We start from the raw sequence: 23,682 nt of genomic DNA, 5'->3' as shown, positions 1-23,682 counted from the left end.
GGAGGATCTTAGCATTTTGGGTTAAGCTGTGACTTCCATAACCTCTTAGTTTTGTGGCTACTGTAAGTACCAGCAGCAGCTCAGCCTCTGTTCTGTGAAGTTCAGGAATCTTTTTTGTGCAGGATCAGGAGCCCAAAGACATGAAGAAGTAGGGAATGAAACAGATTCATGCTGCTACAACATTCCAACCTTAGATAAACAAAATCTTTGCCTTATATTATGTGTTGGCCACACCTGTATGATCTTGTAATGATCTCTGTGCTGTGGCTCACAAAAACCTTAGCTGAATTTCATAGAAACACAGAATGGCTGAGGCTGGAAGGGACCTCTTGTCACTTGGTCCAACCCCTTGTTCAAGCAGGGTCAGTTATAGCACATTGATCAGGGTCAGTTGAGTTTTGAGTGTCTCCAAGGATGGAAACAGCATGTCCTCTCTGGGCAACTCACTCCATGGTAAGTTTTTTCCTATGTGTAAATGGAATTCCTTGTATTTCAGTTCATGCCCATTGCTTATTCACTGAGCACCACTGAGAAGAGTCTTGTTCCATCCTGATCCTTCTCTTTTCCAGGCTGAAAAATACCAACTCTGTCAAACCCTCCTTGCATGGAAGATACCCCAGTCCCTGAACCATTATCATGGCCCTTTGCTGGATTCGATCCATTCAGTCCATGCCTCTTGTACTGGGGAGGCCATAACTGGACCCAGCACTCCAAATACGGACTTTCCAATACTTACCCAATGCTCATCTTCCTTGACCTGTTGGAAATACTCTTCCTAACATAGCCCAGCCTTCTTTGCTACAAGGACACACTGCTGGCTTGTGCTATTATCCACCAGAATGTACAGCTCATTTTTTGCTAGACTGCTTTCAAGCCAATTGTCCCCAGCTTGTACTGGTGTACAAAGTTATTCTGCCCCAGGTGACAGAGCTTGAACTTTTTTTGTCAAATTTTATGAGATTTCCATCAGCCTGTTGAGATGTCTCTTAATGGTATCAAAACCATTTGGTGTGTCAACCACTCCTCATGATATTGTATCATCTGCAAAACTTGTGAGAGTACTTTCTAAGTACTCTCATCATCCAGATCATTAATGAAGATGCTAAATAATATGGAGCACTGGCTGTGGCACTAATTGATATGACCACACTAAGAAGAAAGTTAGTCTGGAAATGTCTGGAATGGGAGATAGTACTCTGCTTCTGCTTGTGATAAAAAATTTGATTTTATAATTGCTTATTGGAAAAGATAAGATGCTATCATTTTTCTTCACCATCTTCCCGTATTCCCGTTCTCTTTCCAAGCAGGAAAACTCATACAGACCCATTCTTATCTGAGCAACCTTCTTAATTTTTCTTTGTTGTTCTTTTTCATGGTCTATCTCATTTATTGCACTTGGCCAGCACACCAGCGTCTACCAGCTGCCAGCTGTTTAAAGAAAATAAGAAGAAGAATCCGTACTAAACTCTTTCTCTGTCTGTCATGAAAACAGTTTGCATTCCTCACAGAAAATTCATTCGTGGTGTAAGGGAATTGACGTCAGTACTGTTACACCCAGGATGATTTTGGCCCTGCATATTTATTATGCAATACCTTCAGATGCACAATTCCACAATGAACAAATGACTGCCAGATGTGAGAGTAGGATTTTCTCCTTTTTTTGAGGTCCATGAACAAATTCCCATGTGTGGACTGTAAGCTTCCTCAGTGTATGTATGTGTATAATCTTTAAAAATTGTTCTGCAGAAAATATTTCAAATGGCCATATAAGAAAGAATATAAAAGGAAAGACTCTATTTTTTATTCTTAAAAACACACTCACACACACAAAAAAAAACAACAAACAAAAACCCCCTCTTCTTTCTTTCACATATTTGATACAGGCTTCTCCTTCCTTCCTGCCATGCAGATACTGTCAACTTCTGTTGGTTGATGGGTCAGGCTCTAAGGGTTATACATGTACATGTAGTAAATGTGGTTACATCAGGCTAGTGGTCAGTAACTAGTGGGGTTCCCCAGGGCTCCATCTTGGGGCGAGATCTCTACAATGTTTTCATAAATAATCTGAACTTAGGACTCAAATGTATACTAAGTAAGTTTGCAGATGCTATTAAATTAAGAGGAGCTACTGATTCTCTCGAGGGTGGAGAGGCCTTGCAGAGGGGTCTTGACAGACTAGAGGGCTGGGCGATCACCAACTGCATTAAGTTTAACAAAAGCAAATGCCAGATTCTGCAGCTGGGAAGGGACAACCCTGCATATATATATGTACAGACGGGGATAAGAGGCTGGACAGCAGCCCTGCAGAGAGGAATCTGGGGGTTCTTGCTTGACAGCAAGTTGAGCATGAGCTATCAGCGTACCCTGCCAGCCAAAAGGGCCAACTGTACCCTGGGGTGCATCAGGCATGGCATTGCTAGCCAGTTGAGGGTAAGAATTGTCCCGCTCTGATCTGCCATGGTGAAGCCTCACCAAGAGTACTGTGTGCAGTTTTGCATGCCACAATATAAGAAGGGCATGAAGCTATTAGAGAGTGCCCAAAGAAGGGCCTAGAGGACAAGATGTATGAGGAGCAGTTGAGGTCCCTTGGTTTGTTCAGCCCAGAGCAGAGCAGGCTGAGGGGAGGCCTCATGGTGCCCTGCAGCTTCCTCACGAGGGGAGCAGAGGGGCAGGTGCTGATCTCTGCTCTCTGGGGACAGCAACAGGACCTGTGGCCATGGCATGGAGCTGAGCCAGGGGAGGTTCAGGTCGGATGTTAGCAAAAGATTTTTCATCAAGATGGTGTTTGGGCACTGGGACAGGCTCCCCAAGGAAGTGGACATGGCACTAGGCTCGTCAGAGTTCAAGAAGCGTTTGGACAATGCACTCAGACATAGGGTCTGATTTTTAGGTGGTCCTTGGAAGAGAAGCATCTGGAAATAGGAGACGATAAAACTGGTAGTTTGCCCTTCCCCTGAAGTCATGATGGAATGATGCACAAAGACACCTGTAGTTAAAGATGATAAACATCATAAGATATGTAGAAGAACCCAGTGGCATGAAGCCCTCAATTGGCTTTCCAAGTATATTCACAATGGTTTTCAATGAATCACAGAAAAAACTATAAAGTTTTCAAAGCTATTTTTCATAGAATCACAGAATGGTTGAGGATGGAAGGGACCTCTGGAGGAGATCTGGTCTAACCTCCTTGCTCAAGCAGGGTCACCTAGGTAGAACAAGTTGCCCAGGACCATGTCCAAACAGCTTTTGATTATCTCCAAATAGGGAGACTTCATGACCTCTCTGGGCAACCTGTGCCAGTGCTTTGTCACCTGAAGAGTAAAGAAGCACCTCTTGATGTTTAGACAACCTCTTGTGTTCCAGTTTGTGCCCACTGCCTTTTGTACTTCTGCTTTTAAGCATCTAAGCAAAGATCTGAAAGTCCTGCATATTCATTGCTCCTATGGATTTCACCTTGATTTCATGAGACTAGGTCATTGTAATGACAGTTTCAAAGGATATTTGACCAAACAGTGTTTTCCTTCCCTTATGTTGATTTCTGGCCTTTATGGCAACCTCTTGGACTGCCAGTTCATCCTGAAAAGATCCTCCCACCTAAACAGCTCACATTACAGTTGCTTTTTCTTGCCTACTTCATCGGATGCCAATACTACCAATACATGTATTGTCTCTTAGTAGTTTACTGCAGAAAAGAAATAGCTCTAGTGAGAAAGAAAATATCTTTCCAGCTCATGCTTTCACTGTGTTTTATTGAAATTTCATCTGTAAATATGGGTGATAAGTAGAAAACATTACTTGTACTATCCTTTCCTCTATTTTAATTTGCTTTGTTCTAACCCTTTGCCCGAGTGCCAAACACATTGGACTCCCAGTATTTATGGCTGTGACTGAACTATCACACATGGAGTTAATTCTCATTCTGAAGAAACTGCAGGCAAAAGTCAACACATTACTACATGACTTAGGCTTTGCTTGCAGTACATTCAGCACTGAAGCTGAGTCAATCTCCTGCACAGACTGGTTCTACTCTAAATGATAACAGCTTAAGCTGACTCATCTTGCCCAATGTTAGCAGTAGAGTCTGCCTCCATGCACTAGCCCATTCCCATGGCCCTCACTGTTTACTACGTGTGTTGTAAAGCCAGACTAACAGATAAGATGATTTTTACAAAAGGCACTATTAATGAACATCATATTCAGCTATTGATAAATACAACAGCATGAATCAATATGAAAATCCTGATTTTAAGCCTTTCCCAGACTTATCAATAGTGGATTTTGGCCTAAAAATACCCAGACCACCAGTATTACTCAGGCATCCTAGTATGTATCTACTTTCCACGTCTGTTCTGCAGATATTGTGGAAATTCAAGAGAATTAGCAAAAGCAATGTTTTGCTAGTGAATAGCAGTGGGACGAGTAATATAGTATGACTTTTCAGTTTGTGGTGGTAGTGTGTTTCATTTCCCCTATCTTTCACCAACAATATGTTTCTCACAGGATTTCATCCTCAACCCTGCTTTCCAATGCAACATTTTATTTTTATAGTCTTTTCTCAATGCAAATGGCATTGTAGCCTTACCATATCCAAAAAGATTGGGATATAATTCCATTACTATGTCTGTTGCCCAGTGATTAGGTCCCTATTAATAATATATATTTTTTAAAGGTTTCTGGTCTCAGCTTTGGTTAAATACATCCATAAATTTTTCCATTATATGTCTGGTGACATATAGCATAAGGCTGAAGTAACCTTGTATTTCTAAATGCAGAAACACTGAGGATATCAGGTAAATTGAAGATTAGAATATTATGATTCTATTTAGAAGACTTTTGCTTTCTAATGAACTGTGCAATGTTTCTTCACCTTTAAGATAAAGACTGAAAACACGCAAAGTGTTATTTCGATACAGTCTGTCCTAAATTGCTTTTAGTTTTTCACTAGCTTTAAAGATCTGGACCTGGCTTAAGTTGTACATAAAAAGCAGATAAAATATAACAAAGAACTTCGGGACTGTGATGAAGCTGCACCAAAAGATCATTTGAACAAGAAAGGACGGTTTTGGCACAGATTCCACCTGTTTGGTTTAACAATCAGGCAGGAGAACACCTGAAAATAAGCCTATGCAGCTGTTGATCTTTCTGAATAGTAACCCCCCTTATTTGGGATTATGTCATATTTCCATCTCCAGTCTCTATTACAGCTAGGAAAAAATTGTAGAAGCTCATAGGAAATAATTAAAATAATTAAAACTTTAAAGCACCACTTCAGATGGATGTCTCAGGCACAGAAACATTTAAGCCTGCTGTAGAAAGTCAAAATTACTGCTGCATGTATCTTTTCAGACAGAAAATAGCTTTAATAAAACATGCTTTCCCTGCTAATCAGAATTAACTATTTGTTTCTCTACCTTTTGGCAGAAAAGAGAAGCACTGTCTACTTATGACAGACAGCAGGTAAGATTCTGGCTGAAGCAATTCTAGCCTCGTCATATGCTAACATATAGGGATGGTGAGGAAGAAATACGTATGGAAGGCAACAAAATCCTCTCACTGGCAATAGGAGAACTATCTTGAGAGATCCAAAGCAGTGAAATTAACCGCAAGGAAGGGGGCATAAAACAGAATTGCAGAAGCAGAAAAAGAGTCCCTAGGTGAGAATCACTCTTGGGTGGCTCAGCCCATTCTGTTTTTCACCTTACATGCATGTATGACTGGAAAGCATTCATGCTTACAGAAGGGCTCAGGCAAAAGAAGGTCAGCATGCCTAAACTGAATTAAATCCTGAGATTTATTTCTAGTCAGTGCTCCACATCTGTATGAATAATATACACACTAGCCAGTTCACCACAGAATTAACAGCCTGAAGTCCTTCATGAGCAATCCAAAAGTAGAGCAGCAGTGGATGAAATCAGAACACCAGAGCTCTGGGAGCTGGGGAGTTGTGCAACACCGGCTTGCAATACCATTGGCTCTAGCTACCACTCCAAGATCATCACTTTCCAAGTTTTCTAAAAAAAGTGGAATATAAAAATGGTAAGACAAAAGCAGTGGTATTTCTGCAGAATTCCCTTTCCTTGTTCACAGCCATCACATAGTAACCAGTTTCTGAGATTTGGTATCCTGTGGAACGCCAATGAATTCAATGGAGTTATTTAGGGTATAAATCAGAGTAAATTTTGTTCTGAGTGTTTCCTGTAGATTTAATATGGTTATTACCCTCCAAACTCTGTAGCTGGTCCCTCCTCCTTTTATTTCTGCAACTCATTTCCCACAGCTGTAGTATTTATTCAAAATCCTTGGCTGCTTGTTTTGTCTCTCTTTCTGCTGCCTGGATAATTTGATCCTCTGGAGTATATTACTTTAAAATTCTGTTGTACAGACCAGATGAGGGACATTTTTGCTCCTTTTTTTTTTTTTTTTTTTTTTTCCAAATGAAATTATTTCTGTTTAGATAGCTAAATATCGTTTTACAAACTTTTTTTTTTTTTCTTTTGTCTGTGTATATATCTTTTCAGTGTATATATTGAAACACAGTCTCTGACATCATTATTAGGGCCACAAGCAGGGAGTTGAATGGAAGCCAGAGTATCACTTACTGATTAGACATTTTGGGCTATCAGTGAGGAAAAAGCCAGTAACTTATTTTGTATATCAGGCTCCTCAATATTATTTTTGTTTGTCATGCTAGTATTGTTCTAGATCTTTGTTGTGTCAACTGCAGTCAGGAAACTAGTCAAGAGCAGTGTGTCCTTGACAAAAAGTACATTTAGTAACAATAAAAAATAATTACTTTGAAGATGCAGTAAAAGCAGTAATTGTTCATTTCTGAGGACCTTGTGGAGATATCTGTTTTTAGAAGTGCTAGCGATGAAAAGAAATGACCTAAAAACAGTTTCTCATCTGCTCTATTTGTTTAAATTCTTGAAAGAAAACGTACCAGATTTGCACACTCATTGAGTGTGCAAGCTTTCATTTAAAAGAGAAATATAATATAGATACACATGATTAGCTCTAAATGTGAGGATTGAAAGTTCAGCCCCCTCTCCATGCTGACACCTTTTAACCACCTTCCATCAAAACACTGAACATCCTATATGTAGGATAGCTCTTTGTCTATTTCCTGGGAACTTACTAATTTTAGGTATTTATGGCTCCAGTCCTACAGCTTCAGGTCTATCAGAGTCCTGGATGAAAGTTCAATATGGTGTTTTCTTAAACTTTCTGATTAATCAGGTTGGTTTAACATCTGCTAGCCTGGATTCTGACAATATGTTTCAGGTAAATAGTGACCTATAGTGACTCAGAACTAGGAACTGGAATGAGGTTTGTCATAGATAAGAGTTGGAGGCAACCATATGAACTCAATTAGCTGATTAAAAATGTTTTCCCCAACGTTTTTATGAACCTCAGATATTTTGTGGTGCTTTCATCCACATGCTCTTTCTTTTATGTGTATGGATTTCTCTATATTTTGTATGTCTATATGTATCTGTCTGTATTTATATATGGATGAACTGTGTATGTGTATTTATATTGAAGTATTTTACACACTCATGCAAACATATGTGTATATATATGTACATATATATAAACATGTATATATGTATAATAGATGTGGCAATTTACATTTTGTTACTACTGTAACCATTACTTGGCATTGCGGAGATCTGGGTTAGTTCAGAACAGAAAAATCCACAGCAGCTGTCCTCTCTGCTCCCAGGAAGATTCTCAATTTCTTTTGGTAGATATACAAATTTTATATCAGTTTGGCCCTTTCTCTGGTGCCTGTTAAAATCTGACAGATATTCCTTTGTTTTATTTTTGACCATTTTAAAAGTTAGCACCTCCTCTCTAGCTATATTGTTTTACCCTGATTTTTCCCAAAAGTAGTTGTGAAACAACTCTATGCATTCCCTTACACAGTTTTATTTTTTTTGCTTATTACTCAGTGTAGTGAGTCAACTTATCTCTTCTGTCTTCTGTGGGACAAATACAAAGTGATGATAATCATTAGTTTTATAGTGACAGGGTGATCCAATTGTGGCTTTGGACATGAAACAATCAGGAGTTACTAGTTACTGGCCAATGCACAGTTTTTAGGTTGTAGCAGTAGTGCAAGATGCCTTGGGGCATACTTGATCTCATGTACTTCAGCAAAAATGGAATATGAGATAGGACAAATGAAAACAGCCTCTTTTCTAACTTCGTAGAGTATCTCTTAAATTTGGAGCAAAGTTTCATATTAAATATTTCTCACTACCACTGCCAATACAAAGCTAATGTTTAAGACAATGGCTAGCACATTAATCATCCAGAGAGTGGAAGAAATGTCCTAGCAGAGCTGACTAAGCTGAGGCATTCTGAAGAATGTTTGCACTAGGAGTTAGTCACCCTTCCACAGTCACAGAGCCGGCTTCCACTTACAGAGAGGTAGCTGGCTGTGGGGTTGGCTATTTTTAGTATGAATATATAAAGATGACTAACACTGCATCATGCCTTGGAGTGAACATGTAGAATTTGTCAGAAATACAATGTTCAATGGAATTTAAGAAATATCATAAGTGACTGCATCTGTGTCTTACAAATTTACCACTGAGAAGAAGTGATTGAGCACACAAGGCAACATCTAGGTATGAAGAAACAATGAGTTCTGTGAGCAGAGAGTAAGAAATGTGTCTCACGATGATCATCAAGGAACAGAAATTAATGAAGTGAGCCAGAAAGATCATCCCATTACAAACTGTCCCACTATCTATCATGGCACTAGTTAAAAAGAAGTCTGGTGGAAGTAGGTTTATGTATGAGATGAACCAAATCTCAGCAGGGAGTATGGCACCTAAGAACAAAGAATGAAAGGTGCACTTTGTGTAAGTACACATAAGATATAAGCCATGTAAAGATGAAAAATGAGGTATTGAAGGAGATATGAAATATATCAGCCTCTTTGTGCTACTATACATTTTTTTACATAGAATAAATATTACTGTGATAACATTTCTTGCCTGTGTTAAATCAAAAGAAGGAACAGAAAAACAATAAAAATAGTGAGGAAACCCCTAAATTACCCCTTCTCCATACACACACACGATACATCTTTTCAACAGTCAAAAGGGAAGTTCAGGTTCAGCTTCTAGTCCACGAAGAACTGTAGTGATATACTTGCATAAATATGAGAATATAGGAAGGTAAAACAGCCAACTTGTGTGACAGCACAAGGAGAACAAAAGAAGGAACAAAAGGAGAGCAAACAGATATCAGGCTGTCATGCAAATGGAAGTATTCTTTCCTGTTTCACATGTTAATCACTTGCAGATTTGCTTTTGTTGTGCTGTGTTCACCTACTTCTAACTTTGATTCTATACACAGGAGTTTGCTCTTCACGCCCTGAAGTACTGGAGAGTGGGTAGTGGCCAGTACATGTGAACCCACGGTGTCATGCTGACCCGAGGACCTTTGCAGTTGCTGGCTTGGCAGCATTGCTTGAAGCAGACTTGATTGATCTTCTGTTGAAATAAAAAAATATGTCAGACTACACAGACTCTTGGATACACATATTTAAGTGCAGCTCAGATATAATGAGGGCACTGGACAGGATGTGAAGCTGGCTAAATAAAGTTAGGTAAAAGGACTGGACAGAAATTATGTCTCAGATTTCACTTCATGTAATCCTGTGACTTTTGTACCGTGGTAACGGTAGATAACAGAGAGAATGTGGTCTGTAAAATCCATAGTGCAATGATGACTATTCTAATGTTTTTCTTCCCATTTACTCTAAAGGGTCCTGAAAGATTTCCCTAAAAATTCATCTTCTTAACAGAAACAGTACAAACTGTGCTGTCTGTATGTGAGAGTATAGTTATTTATATTAAAAGAAGGATACTTCTGTCTGAAATGACATAAATATGCCATCTTTTCCCCCCAAAATAATAAAAAGATGGGATGCAAACTGTCACAGATGTGATGGGATGATTACGATCTTCAGTTCTTTTTAGGGTGCTTGAGTGCCCATAGGAAACACTGTATAGCATATTGTAGGGTTGCAGCCAACAAGAAGAATCCTGCCATTTCTGTTTTGAAGAATATATGTGGGAGAGCATAAAACCAATGAAATTTCATTGTAAGTTTTCCTGATTTCTGATGTAGGTCCAAATGTGTGCATTGGAAAGATAAGGGGAAGAGATACCTCACTTTTTTGTTTGGGGAAGATTGCCTCACTTTTGCAGCTGGGCATGTTTCTGCTACAGCACATAAAGTAGGGGTTTGGAGACCAGGCATGCCATCCTTCCCACACAGCAGAAAGATGACCAAACACAACAGAAACTGAAAATATAGCTTTGGCATTGAGTCACTCGTTTGTGACATTCTCTGCTATGGTATGAGAAGAAACTTCAGCATATTCTTTCCCTGTCATGTTCAGCCATGGAGCTAATTTCAAATGAAGCCACACACATATCTGACACACCCAAACTCATACTTCATTATGAGGGACATCCCATGTTTTAGGCTCAAATTTACATCAGGCATGTAAGGACACAGTGTTCTCTTTGCAATTATAGTAAATTACTTGCATAAGAAACACTGAATCACAAAGCTCAGGTTAAGAGTTTTCCTATTTAATTTTAAACCCCTTGCACTCTAGGCTTGCATGATCATTTTAGAATTTGGGCTATATCATCAGGCTTGATTACAAAACCTCCCTAAGCCTTTCAGAATATTAGGAATAACTCATTTTATAGAAATTAAATCAGTAAATAAATGATCTTGTAAGATCGCTTCTACCTAAACCTTGCCTCAGAAAATACATTTTTAATCCTTTGTAATCAACATGAGGTAAAGGCATTTGAACTCACCAGTGGTATACCTACTTACCCGATTATCAAAGAAAGTCCTATAAGAACCAGTTTCTTCCCATTTGGGGAAGAAACACACTAGGGCCAACTATTCTAGTTTTGTAGAAAAATAAATCTATTGCCTATTTGTTGTTCACTTTTTCTTTTTTTCTGCTTTCTGAAAAAAATTTTTTTGAAAGCAATTTTTCTGAACAGCATTTCTGGATCATTTTCTTTAAAAATCCTTCATTCATTATATTAATGTTTATATCTTCTTTTGGAAGGGCTTATATACTTCATAACCAAACCTTATGTATCTGTCACTGCAGTGCAGCCATCTCTGGGGTGAAACACAAAAGTTACTCTGGACAAGTAGGAAAAATGTTGACTTTTGAATTAAATAATACTTCTTCTCTTTTATTGCTCCTGCTTTAATAATATATTGATTATTCAGGTGACTGAGAAACATCTATTAGCATTATTTTTCAGTAAATCAAAGCCTGTACAAGTAGCTGATCTCATAATGCTATAAATACTATTTGTTTTTCCAACTTAAGTCAGCTTTTCACAAATCCCCAAATGTCCAACTCATATAGAGATCACTGTAAACTTAGACAGCTGTGACTTCCTAAGAAACAAATGTACCAGAGAACTTCAGGGAAAAGGGACTGTTCTCCCAAGTTGTGCACATTCTTCACACACATATCTAATTTTTGTTCCTGCTGCTTGCCCCCTTTTGTACTAAACCATTCCATGTTCCTGTTTCTGACACCAAAGCTATGTCGGATGTAAGGAAGTGGACTGAGCTGACAAATCTGTATGCATCATCTCTCATGAGACCCAGAGAAATACAGTAAAAATGATATTGCACTACACTACCTGCTAACTACCCTTTATCCTTGTTAGAAAAAAGTGAAGTGTATAGAACAAAAGAGAGAAACTAGAAAAACAGAAAGCAGATTGATTACATTGCTTTTACTGTCTTCAACAGTAAATTTATTGAATGCAATAAATTCAATTCATTTGCTTTAATATTTTATCTTGGTGAATAACACAGAGCTGGGAAGAATATTGTGCAATCAAAGAAAGAGCATCAGCTGAAACGTATTCACATTGCCTAAAACACATATGCTGACAATACTAGATGTAACACACCATTGAGTCATAGTGAATGGCAAAACACATATATTTTTTTCCCTACTTTAAATTTGTTTACATTAGCTTTTGACAGCACTTTTGCTTCTTTGCCTATAAAGTCTGTTTCCTTGTTGTTTTTGTGGATCTTCTACACAGCGCAATGGATCTTCAAGGGGAGAAAAGGAGGAAAACAGGATTCTGAGTCATACTCTGGTGTTTGAAATGTCTTTAAACTTTTTTTAAGAGCTGAGATTTCAGTAACTGTGATACTTTAAGTAACAGATAGTAACTGTATATGCACATATACTGTTCTACTAATGCATCCACTTTTTGTATTCAAAACCTTATATAAACATTTATTTATTCATCTTGAATGCTCATCTGTGAGATTGGTCAGTGCTGCCATTTCTTTCTGCCACCATAGGAAAATGAGTGTAGAGAAATACCATGTCTTGTCAAAAGCTACAACAGATTTCAGGGAATTCTCAGACTTAGGAAAATTATCTGTATTTTAGGCCTGTGAGTGGTATGCAACACTGAGCTTCTTACAGCACAAACCATTTTTTTCCTTATTTAAATGCCCTGAAGCCTTCTTCCATTCTCCCCTCCCAAGAACGAACTGGGCAAGATGTAGTTTACTACAGGGATCAGACATATTTTAAATACCAGTTTCCTTCAGGAATGCTTTTAACTATAAAGAAGTGATCGAGTACCAATTAAACTGACCTTCCAGTTAACTGGAAAAGAAAAAAGAAGAATTTGATGTTCAGTTCTTGAAGAAATTACCTGGTTCTAACAGGCAGGACCCAAAGTGAATCTTGCCTTGCGCAGGCTTTTCTAACAACAAAAAAAAAAAAACACAAAGGAAAAAAAAAAAAAAGGCAGTAACAGCAAATATGTGTCAGAAGAGAAGCCGAAATTAGAGTGGTAGGAAAAAAGTGCTCAGGATTTTCCTGTCCCAACTAGACAGATTTTTTCATGTCACTCCCCATACAGCAACTGTGCCATTGCCATAGATTGGTGCTGACGCTCACATAAACCTTGAACTTTTGATTCTTTTTCCTATATAGAACTTGACTGAATTCACGGAAGCAGGGATCTGTTTACATGAGTCTAAATACAGAATCTCAGCCACCATAAAAGATGTTGATATGTATAATTTTAAACACAAACAAAGAGAAAAAATATCCCCTTCAAATCATTAACATCGGATGGAAAAACAGGAAGAAATTTCAGGCAAGGACAGTCTTTATTTTATGTCTGTATAATACTGAGGACAGTGGAGCATTGGTCTCTAACTGGTGCCTGAAGGTGTTGCAGTGATTCAAATAATATTGATAAATAATAACCATCACTGATCTTTTTTTTTTTTTTTTTTTTTTTTTTCAGTGGAAGAACCAAGGTCACAAAGCTCTTTGGTACAGCTGCATCCAAGCATAGGAATAGTTGTGAGATTTTGATTTTTTTATTATTGTACTTAGAACTGTATAATGCACTACTATAATTCTATAATTTTATAATATAATATTGCACTTATAAATCTGGCTATGTTTTAAAGACAGACAAAGCCAATAACAACATGATCTCACACAGATGAAGACAGAATTTGATACAAGGATAAAATTCCTGTACATAGATGCTGGCAAAAACATGATAAAACCATAGTGACTGAGTGACTGTGATAAATATCAGGTTTGTTCATGAATCTGAGTTGAAAGGTACTGATGCACTCTAAATGCATAGATTTATTACAGTTTTTCATTTGTAATTTCAGTTTGTTCTAACATTCCTATTCCTTCATAGACAGCCACATTGATTTCTTCCTCAGACAAACGTAAATGAACACTAGTATTCCCCTAAGATTAAGGATGGTATGGCTAATTAAAAGATCAAAATCCTCTAGGTACTCCATTTGCTGGACTCCATGAAGGTACAAGAAGAATTAAGATGCCTTTACAGCTCTATGTAGTATTTGCCAGGCCAGCACAGTAACATGTATCAGCTGGCTGATTGTTATAAGGTATTGTTATACACTTTTAGACATCAAGCTTAAGTTTGGAGTATTGAAATCTTTTCATACTCCTGCACCTATGGCAGAGGCAGAACTAGAGAGCATTACTACAGAAGGGTAAGTTGGTCAGGCAGAAATGGAGTTCTACGATGTAAAATATGATTAAAAATAACTGGTGAGATTGTGAACATGGGAACTCTCTACAGATGAAACTACCTGCAGGACCATTCTGTGGTGTGAAGAAAGACAGATCCTACAGCTAGAAGACCCAGAGTTCTAACAGTGTCACTGCAGCTGCACAGACCTGGAAATGTCCTTTGTTAGCTTTTCTATTTAAAACTGAGCATGATGATACTGCTCTACTATCTCACATTTGCAAGGATAAAATTTATTTGTAAGTTTTTATAAAATACTTTGACCACGTAACTACCATGCCTGATGGAAAACTGATGCTGGACAGCTCTTAATTCAATGCAGTACTTATACAATCACTTATGTTTAAGCACGGAATGTCATGTTGATGAAAGTTTCCCTGTACTTATAAGTTGGGCTAATTCAATGCTGAAAAAAAAAATAAAAAAATAAATAAATAAATAAATAAATATTTTGTTGAGTTTTACCCTGTAAGAATAACTTTTTTCTACCTGGTAGTTCACTGGTAATTCAGTGTCACCACATCTTACCCAGAACAATTTGTCAGCAGATGAATACACAACTGCCACAGAGAGGAGGGAAAGGTAGATTTACAAACCTTGTAGGCTGATAAAGGCATCAGTCTTGTATCTCCTGTGTTCTAAATAATATCACTAATCATTATCACAAACGTGACCAACAGTGAATTAACTTCTGTTCTCTGTGTGAGAACGAACATAGGACCATCTCTATTACAGATGTTTCTCATGACTCTGGAGTGTCAATAGACAGACACTGAACTGTAACACTGTCCTACTACAAAGCCTAGAGATGGACAAGGTTTCCTTAACTTGCTCAGGACAAATGCAACCCTTCCTGTTATTAGAACAAATGTTAATGATACTCTTGTGTAAGTACAGTATCTGTAATAGCACGGAGGTTTTATCTTCAGTAAATAGCTTTACCTGGGTTTCACATGCTCCTGTAATCCATCCTGCACAATCTAGTAATTGCCAACAACAACAAGGAGAACATAAACCAAGCGGCATGGCAGCTTTGCAGTTAAGGAGGAGCAGCATAGAATGGTAAGTGCACAGCACTGAAAACCCGGTCTCCAGCTGAGATCTCCCTTACTGCTCCTTGTGTTGCCTGCTTGCTCACCATGCCATCTGGCATAAGCCTTCCCAGCCAAGGTTTCCACCAGCATGTATGGACTGAGTACTAGCTGTTGGACACACCGCAGGTAATGTCCACCCATCTATGCTGAAGAAGCAAACTAACTGCTGAAACTTTTCTCTGAGCAGAAATTGTCACCAGACCAGTGACAGTTTCCTATTTTAGTGGTGAAGGCACTCTAGCTGTAGTCTGACCTCTTCAGAAAACCACCACAGATTCTAGGGAAATGATTTAGCCTACAAACTTTAAAAGAGTGGTGTCTGTCCTGAAACAGGAGACTCAGCAAGATCCTCCTGGGAAGCTTCAGGTAACATGAAGTTGATCCTGTTAGACTCCTCTCTTCTTATGGATCAACAAAAGAGATGTTATGCTGTAATATGTAAATTTGAAACCAAGAATAATCATTTAAGACATGATTATAAATACTCATGAAAATGCATGCAACAAATCCATGCATTTAGAGTGCACCAGTACCTTCCAACTCACCGTTATAAATACTCATGAATGGGAAAAGGTGAAGACTCTAAAAAAAAAGTATGAAATCAGTAAGTCAACTCCCCTTTCAAGAGCCAGAAAATATGTAAAAAGAAAAAAATCATTTATTGATTTTTTATTATTGATATTAGCCGTGTTTCGTTTCTACATAATGATAAAGCCAAACAGTGTAACATAATTAGTCAGTCCAAAAAGCCAAAGTAGAAAATAAAATAAAATAGTATAGAACAGACTGTGAACCAGCCAAAAATTGATAGGTAGGTGTTTTTTTTGTTGTTTGTTTTTGTTTTTGTTTTGTTTTGTTTGACCCAATCCTGGGTCAAAGATTTGAATCTCTTGCACCTTATCAAGGAAAATTCAAAGGACTGTGTGTGTTTTAAGCTAACTTAAGTAAGAGATGTTATGGTCCGACATAATTATAGAAATATAAGAATATGAATGTAAGACATTATTATATTGATCTTATTTTTAATGTGGGTAGGTATCCTACTTTTATATGGTCACTGCCCTATAGTTTTCCATTTTTGCTTCCAAGGTTCCATAAAGAAAACAGCAATGACTATTGTAAATCATGTAAACTACCTAATAGCATCCCACCAAATGCTAAAACATTATGTCTGCTCATGGTGTTACTGGTCATTCTTGGGAATTCAGCTTGTCAAAAATCCAGTTCTTCAGTGCTACAAAAGAATGAAAAGATGGCATTTTGCTGCTGTGGAATGGTGATATGATTTGCACAATGGAATCTCTAGTTCCACTCCTTTGATAAGTTTTGCCTCAGAACAACTTGAAAATTACTTGACATGAGCAAATAAAGGTAAACATGAAGTGCTTTTCAGTGAAGTTGACAATGCTTGGAAATAAATCTTTCTTGATACACAAAAGTAGGGGAGCACATGAAAGAATTCCAAAGCAATGCTGAGAAGCTCACTGAGAGCAGTTTTCAATACTCACACCAGTTGCTTAGACAATCTTTACAAAGTTCATGACAGTTACTTCTGTTCTGGGAATGACTACAGACCTTTTCTTAAAAGAAAAGACTATATGCATGATGCACTCAGTCTCAAATATTTAAAGCTAGATGCATTATATGAGATGCAAACTATGTTTAGGAAGAATGATGGATATTGAAATGTCATATATGTTTTATTTATGAGACCAGGTTTTGCACGTGCATATTTATAAAAGTCTGATCTTTAGCCTTCTGTCTCCCGGAGTTTGAATTAATGAGCTTTACTTAATTTGGCTTGGGCGAGGAGTTAGAGGCTTACCCAGAATGCAGAGATGTTTCAATAGGCTTGTCAGAGTATCAGAGCCCATCTTTCAACATGTCTAAAACTAGATTGAATACATAACAAATAGAATTAATTTTGTGAGTAAATTTAGAAGTAAATATAATTAGGGAAGAGTTTGAAAGGTCACAGAATAAGTGACTAATAGGGTTTTTCCCCAACTTGAATTTCTGTTTTCTTGTGACTGAAAGACTGTGAATGAATGAATTTCTAACTCTCATCACCTTGACTTGAATTTAAAATACAGCCTATGATTAAAAAAAAAAAAAAAAAAAAAGGGATTTGGGATTGCAGACCTTAAACAAAGACAGACAAATGTCTTACTACTGCCATCCTACCTGAGCTTTATCTTTTATCTTCTGCTGTTATCAAAGAAAAAATTCAGCACTTCCTGGGGAGTGCTGAGCACCCGGAATGTCCCACAACCAGGACTCAATATTGCATCATAGAAGTAGGGCACTAGCTTCCTCCTAAAAGTGCTCAAGGATATCAAGATCAGGGCCTGCCTTGCCCTTCTGAAAAATTTGATGCCACATAGAGCTAAAAAATAGATTTCCACTTGAGGAAGCAAAAAGAATATGGTAATAATACAGAAGATATTACAAATTTTGTTGATAAAGACTGCTAATATTTCGAGAAGAGTTTTAAATTTCTACAAGGCATTCAACTTAATACTGAAAAAAAATGTTCCACTGTCATACAACACATGATCAATAGTTACTTACAATAAATTTTAAAAACTAAGTGATCTCACACAGTTTGTACTGGGCAAACACTTCTGACTCAAGCAGAAAAAATAGTTGCGAGTGTTTTGAAAATAATAACATATAAAAAAACACAACAAATTATGAAGGGCTTAAGCATCAGTTCATGGAGGTACTTTTAGTGATAGGTGGACATTCTATATGTTGTTACACTTTAAAAAAAAAAAATCATCAGAGTGGGTAAAGGACAGCCTTTCAGATTCTGTTTCTCTGTCTTCTCAGAAGCCATTCAGAAGCCAGGATACACCCTAGAATAAGGCAGGTTTTTAGTGGTCTTCTTCTCTATATCCAGATAGCAATTTTAATCACAAGTAAGTAAAAGTACTTCTACTTTAAAAGGTTCTTTTGTATATAAACAGTGCCTATTTATAATGCCTGTAAGCAAAAAGACACAGCAGGATGTGGGTTACTGGGAGATAACCACATGCCCAGTGCCTTTCCTTTTGTACCCATAAATATTCACTTAAGATGATCCCTTCTTATTGAAGTCAGTGACAAAACTCCCACTGAATTCAGTGGGAGCAGACTCAGGCCTTACTGTAAGAAACATAAAAGCTGTCTTCTTCTGATTATGGAAACCTTATGCAAACCTATGGGATTCTTAAGAAAATGCAGGACCAAAGTACACAGACCAGAATGATTCAATTTGTACTAGTAGGAGAGGATTTTTTTTGTAGGTGGTGTTGGTGTTTGTTGTTTGTTTGTTTTTTTTTTTTTTCTAATCATACCTGAGCTGAATGAAAATCAGCATGTCATCTGTTTGAGACTATAATATTTCAATAAATTATCTCATCTCAGAGTGAAACAAAAGCTGAATTTCCAATTTATTGTATGGAACATAATATTTAGAAAAAAAATCCAGTACAAAAATAAGGTAATACTTAATTTCAGTATTTTCACAACTGAAGTATTTTCATATGGCCAAACTGAAGTCATGCATTTAATACCCAAGTCATATGTCTTTGATGAAGCACCATCCATCTAGTTTGAAAAGAGAGAGTTTGGCCAAGAAACACTGGTCCATACGAGAGAACATGGATATGAGAGCAAAGCAGCTGCAGAGGGATACGCATTTCAGCATATGCTGACTTAAAATGAAACATTTCAGACTTGTTCAGCAAACCAGAATATTTGGTTTCATATTCAGCCAACTGGAAAGTATCTATTTCTTTTTTTGGTTTTCCTGATGGGAAAATGGAGGGAATCTACATAAAAGCTTTTTCCTGTAGAAAACAAAAACAAAAAACAAAAAACAAACAAAAGGTATTGCATCACTACATTTTCCATAAGTAGGAAATGAGAGGCCAAAACATGTAGATAGAAAATCCTCAGCCAGCTTGAAGTCCCATGAGAGTTGTGTGGGACAGGACCATTATGACTGTTCCTGAAGCATAGTCAACTGTTTTTCTTATACAGGTTCTGTAAAGACTTTCTGATCTCAAACTTGGTAATACCACCAAAAATAAGTTGCTTCTTGACTGCTGCTCAGAAATTTTCATCAGACTAACAAAGATTCAAGGTTGCTTTTTTCGCATGGCTTTTTTTTTTTTTTTTTTTTTTTTTTTTTTTTTTTTTTTTGGTTTTGGATGGTCTGGAGAACTGATTTAAAGAACTTCCTATGATAAAAGATTTTAGGACATTTTCTTTTCCTCAGGTGATTAATAGACAATACAGCCAACCTGCATCAAAAGAGGTGTGACCAGAGAGAGTTGGATGATCTTTAAGGTCCCTTCCAACATGACCCATTCTATGATTCTATGAAAAGATTGCATTTTGATTAATTTCTCCGAACAACAAAAAAAGTGTGTGTCCCAAATATTGCAAATCTACTAGCAACAACTAGCTTTAAATGTATTTATAAACATTCTGAAAGGTCAGAAGAGAAGACAATAAAATAGACAGACTTTTTATTTGCTTATGCTCTCTGTCCCAGTGAAACAGGAAAGACTAATTCCTTGCTCTTTGCAAGCTCCTCAAGCCTAGCAAGGAATCCTTACTATAGCAGCATTATATTGGTTGCATCATTTGGCTTCCTGAAGACTTCTTCCTGAAGAATTTTTTTTTTTTTTAATCTAACTCCCTTCGTCACAAACTCTCTTCAAACTCTCTTCATCACAAACATCTAACAAGAATTCAGCTGGTCATTTAAAAGTATGAAAGGAGAAATAAAACTGAAACAATCAGATAGCTTTGCAGTCACCAAAATTTGCAGTACTCTTGTAGTCCGACAGCAGTGCCTCTATTAGATTCCATTAGAATTCACTGACTGAGTCTGCACATCCAGCAAATATACACCTGCCACATTGCCAGGGCTTTCTTTAGCAGAAAGTGTTATGAATACTGTTTGGACACATGTGTAACAGACTGCTGCTTAACGGTGGTGCAGGTGTGTACCTTTTAAGTGAAGCCTGCATAAGCTGGATTTCATAAAACAAAGTACAAATACGTGTGTGTGTGTGTGTTTATGTCTAAATACAGAAAACTGGAGTAGCAAATTAAATAATGGAGGACAAATCAAATTTTTTTTTTCTTTTTTCTTTTTTTTTTTAACTGCCTGTTTGCAGTTTACCCTACATTGGTTCTGAAGAGCATGAAAGTTGATTACTCATTTTATGCAAATGATTGATCCACTTCTATTAATGACTTAGACTCGTTATTCTTTTGCAGGGAATATAAGAAGTACAACAAAAAATAAATTAAAAGACATAAGTTTTCAGCAATATCACTGTTAAAGATTATTTTCCTATCTTGGACTGGAATGCTGGTGCAACTGCTTCAAAAATCCTTCTTCACTCAACTGGAGAACTTTCATATGAGAATGTCGCCAAGTAAGGTGCAGCAGGATTCTGCCTCTAGTTTGTTGTAGTATAAATAATTAAGTCAGTAACAGTACCCTTAATAAATCTAGATATGCCACTTAGTCTAAGGACAAGTATACTACAACTTAGAGTTTGGCAAAAAAGTACAGAAAATCATTTGTCAGCAGTTCAGTTATCTTTCTATGTTATTATGTGCCAGTTAGGTTTTGCACTTTGTTCAAAGTGCCTTGTTCTTTGGAAAATGCTACTGGACAAATTATATTTGGTCAGCAAAGAAACTAGAAAAATTATTGTGTGGGAAGGAAATAGTTAGATCAGTCTACCTAGAATAAAATTAACCTGAACTTTGAGCCAACAGGAAGCAAATCTAGTCTTTTAAAAATGTTTTGCAAGCTATTGCAAAGTTATTTCTCATGCCTCGGCACTTCTCTGTTTCAGCCAGAACTGAAATAGGAAATGCCAAAATACTGTGAGAAAGGCTGTTCTTGCACTACAGCTGACCTGAATGAAACAAGGAAGTACTGCAAAATCACAAGACAGTCTGCTTTTAAGAGATTGCCATCCAGTTTCCAGACTGGAGAAGTTTGGATAAGATCAGATAAACTCTGGAAACCACTGAACTTCTGCATGCATATCTGAACTAAGCCACCAAGGCTTGGCGACTCATGCTTTACTGATGTACACATTTAGTGCAGATGAGTAGAAATAAATTAATTTTACTTTGGGAAATAAAGAAGGAAACACAACATACTGCACAAATCAGAGATTTGCTTGCACTATATGCCAGACTAGCAGTGCACCAGAAATCTGATTGCACTGATTGTAGCAGTTTAAATAAAAAGTATGTCCCTGAAATCAATGGAGCTAAACTGGTTCATCTGGGAGAAGATTTCTACCATATCTGTTAATGACATGTAGTTACACTGCAGACATGCTGGGCCTTATTCCTTCATGATCTAAATTTCAATTGCTTCAATGATATTCAATGGATTAGTTGGTTCGCTAATCCTAGCCTGATTTATTTTTCTTTTTAATTGCTGACTTCTGATGTTGTATTGCCACTGCTCATAATGGTGACTCTGTTGAAACTGTGTTTATGGTGGCTTAGCCTCTCTCAGCCATATCTGTTGTTTATCTGCAAAGCAATGCTTGACTTGCAAATCTAGTATTGGTACCATGTAATTTTGGGCTTGAAAATGAAAGCTGTGACCTGGTTTTGCTTATTAAAGAAACAGATATGTTAAAGGTTGGCATGAGTTCTTGCTAAGAAGTTTTAACAATTTTTTGTATGCTTTTCATCTACTTGAAGTCTGAAAAAGAACAAACACTATGAATAAGGTGTTTTTTCTTTAAATACTTATTTATAACTTAATCCTATTTTAATTATTTAAATCACTAAATGCCTACATTAATTTTCTTAAGCAAAATCCTAAACTAAAGAAAATGCTTTTATGGGTATAATCTAGGAAATAGATACAGGAAGATGCCTCAATTATATACTCAGTTAGAAATTTGCAGGGGGTGGGAACTTCCAAGGGACTGGGCTGCAGCAACACAAAAGTCAGGAAATGACCCCTGCAATGGGATTTCAGGGTGGCAGATTAGACACAATGTCTTCTTATAACTTGTGTAGCACTGGAACATACCACCCGAGAGCATTGCTGGGGTAGTGCCTCCAGCCAGCCTAGTGCTCAGGAGTGGCAGCTTTGCAAAGCCCACAGGATGTGTTTGTGTGCGTGAAGAGTGGAGGAACAGGGACAAGCTACAGCCGACCCTCATTGCCAGCAATGAAAAGGAAGTCTTCGTCCCAGTGGGCTCATTCAGCATGCTGAGAGGGCGTCCATGGGGAGTTTTGTTCAGCTGGTGAATCCCGTGTCTGTCGGAGAGCGTGCTCCAGCCAACCTCTCTGTGGTCGGAGAGTGGTGCGGAAGGGAAGCTGCTCTCCCAGCTGAATGGTGTCTTTGTTCCTCCGGCCGCAGTGGCTGCACTCTGCAGCCTTTGCAGATACAACAGTGGCTGTATGAGAGCGGAATAGAAATGAGATGCTGGCTCCCCCAAAAAGTCCTGCTTCTTTCCATTAAGACTGTGGAGGAATTCTGGCAACTGAAAAACAGCCCTTCCTACCGCGCAATATTTTCCTGCCTGTAACAGCCAGAGCAGCCAAAAGCATAAAGTGAAGCTAAAATATAGTGTAGACTGTATGTGAACACTTCATATATTGGTTACCTTGCAAAACAGAACCAAGGCCTGCTGGCAAATTAAAGGCAAAAATCTTACAGTGACTGAAGAGTACCTGCAAATCTGAAAATTCACCCAAGCTGTAAGTAACAGCAGAACTGCAGTGCACCCAGGACAGAATTGTTCACTAAACAAGTTCTTTGGTACATCGCAAAGTTTAACAAATTCGCCCTTCATCTGTACACTTTTCTCAATTTCTTTGTGGGCCAAAATCCCCATCTGCTAATTAAGAAAGCTGTCAGAAAATGTAAGTTGAGTTCTTCCAAGTTGGGGTAAACTGCAAGCAAGCTATGGGATGTCATATTATCTTCTAACTGGAGGTGGGGAATACCCTTCTCCAGTTTATGCTTAGTTGGATTTGGCCTATTAATGAAGAATCCTCTCATCTCTTTTCATAATTCATTTTAGAAAAGCAATATTCAGAGAGCTCTTTTTCAAAATTCTCTTATACAGAGACCTTGTACATATTTAAAGTGACAACATTTCTTTATAAGTGAGACTTCGGGTTAGTCAGTTCAGAGAAAACAGAACAGTATCGCAAATGCGAGGCAGGAACTGTATCAAGTATTAAGATGAAAACATATTACTACTGGTGGCACAACTTGTTTTTCTAAGCTATTTTATGTAATAAAAAGAGCAATATTTGTTTGCAGTAGCAGAGCTATTTACTATTGTGATCACTTAACTCCTCACATAGCTGTGATTTGCTTGATTCTCAAGTGTGTATTCTGGTTGTATGCCTCACAGAAGTTTTTAGACTCAGTGGTTCCTACAGCCTATACGATT

At 37.6% G+C, this 23,682-nt stretch overlaps 1 protein-coding gene and 1 long non-coding RNA gene across 5 annotated transcripts in view; one reads left to right on the top strand and one right to left on the bottom strand.

The window, feature by feature from the left end:
• LOC311438220 overlaps nucleotides 1-23,682 on the top strand; it is a 105,971-nt gene that overhangs the window by 25,255 nt on the left and 57,034 nt on the right. The window contains exon 2 of the long non-coding RNA XR_014694017.1: nucleotides 13,359-13,417. This is a non-coding gene — a long non-coding RNA (uncharacterized lncRNA). The remainder of the gene's footprint in view (nucleotides 1-13,358; nucleotides 13,418-23,682) is intronic.
• Nucleotides 16,887-23,682, bottom strand: part of LOC311438217 (uncharacterized protein) — a 182,614-nt gene continuing 175,818 nt past the window's right edge. For 3 of the 4 annotated variants that reach the window (XR_014694011.1, XR_014694012.1, XR_014694013.1), the window contains one exon: nucleotides 16,887-18,087. Coding sequence is in view for 1 of the 4 variants with exons in the window: in XM_084522374.1 (XP_084378500.1) it covers nucleotides 22,475-22,674 (200 nt within the window). In the remaining 3 variants the exon portion in view is untranslated. Of the gene's footprint in view, nucleotides 18,088-22,155; nucleotides 22,675-23,682 lie in introns of those variants that run through there. The other variant, XM_084522374.1, reaches the window with a different exon arrangement.

This window comes from Aythya ferina (genome assembly GCF_964211825.1).
Source record: "Aythya ferina genome assembly, chromosome: 5".
Classification (NCBI taxonomy): domain Eukaryota; kingdom Metazoa; phylum Chordata; class Aves; order Anseriformes; family Anatidae; genus Aythya; species Aythya ferina.
Note: the sequence above shows the minus strand (reverse complement) of the source record. Positions and strands in the feature narration are given on the sequence as shown.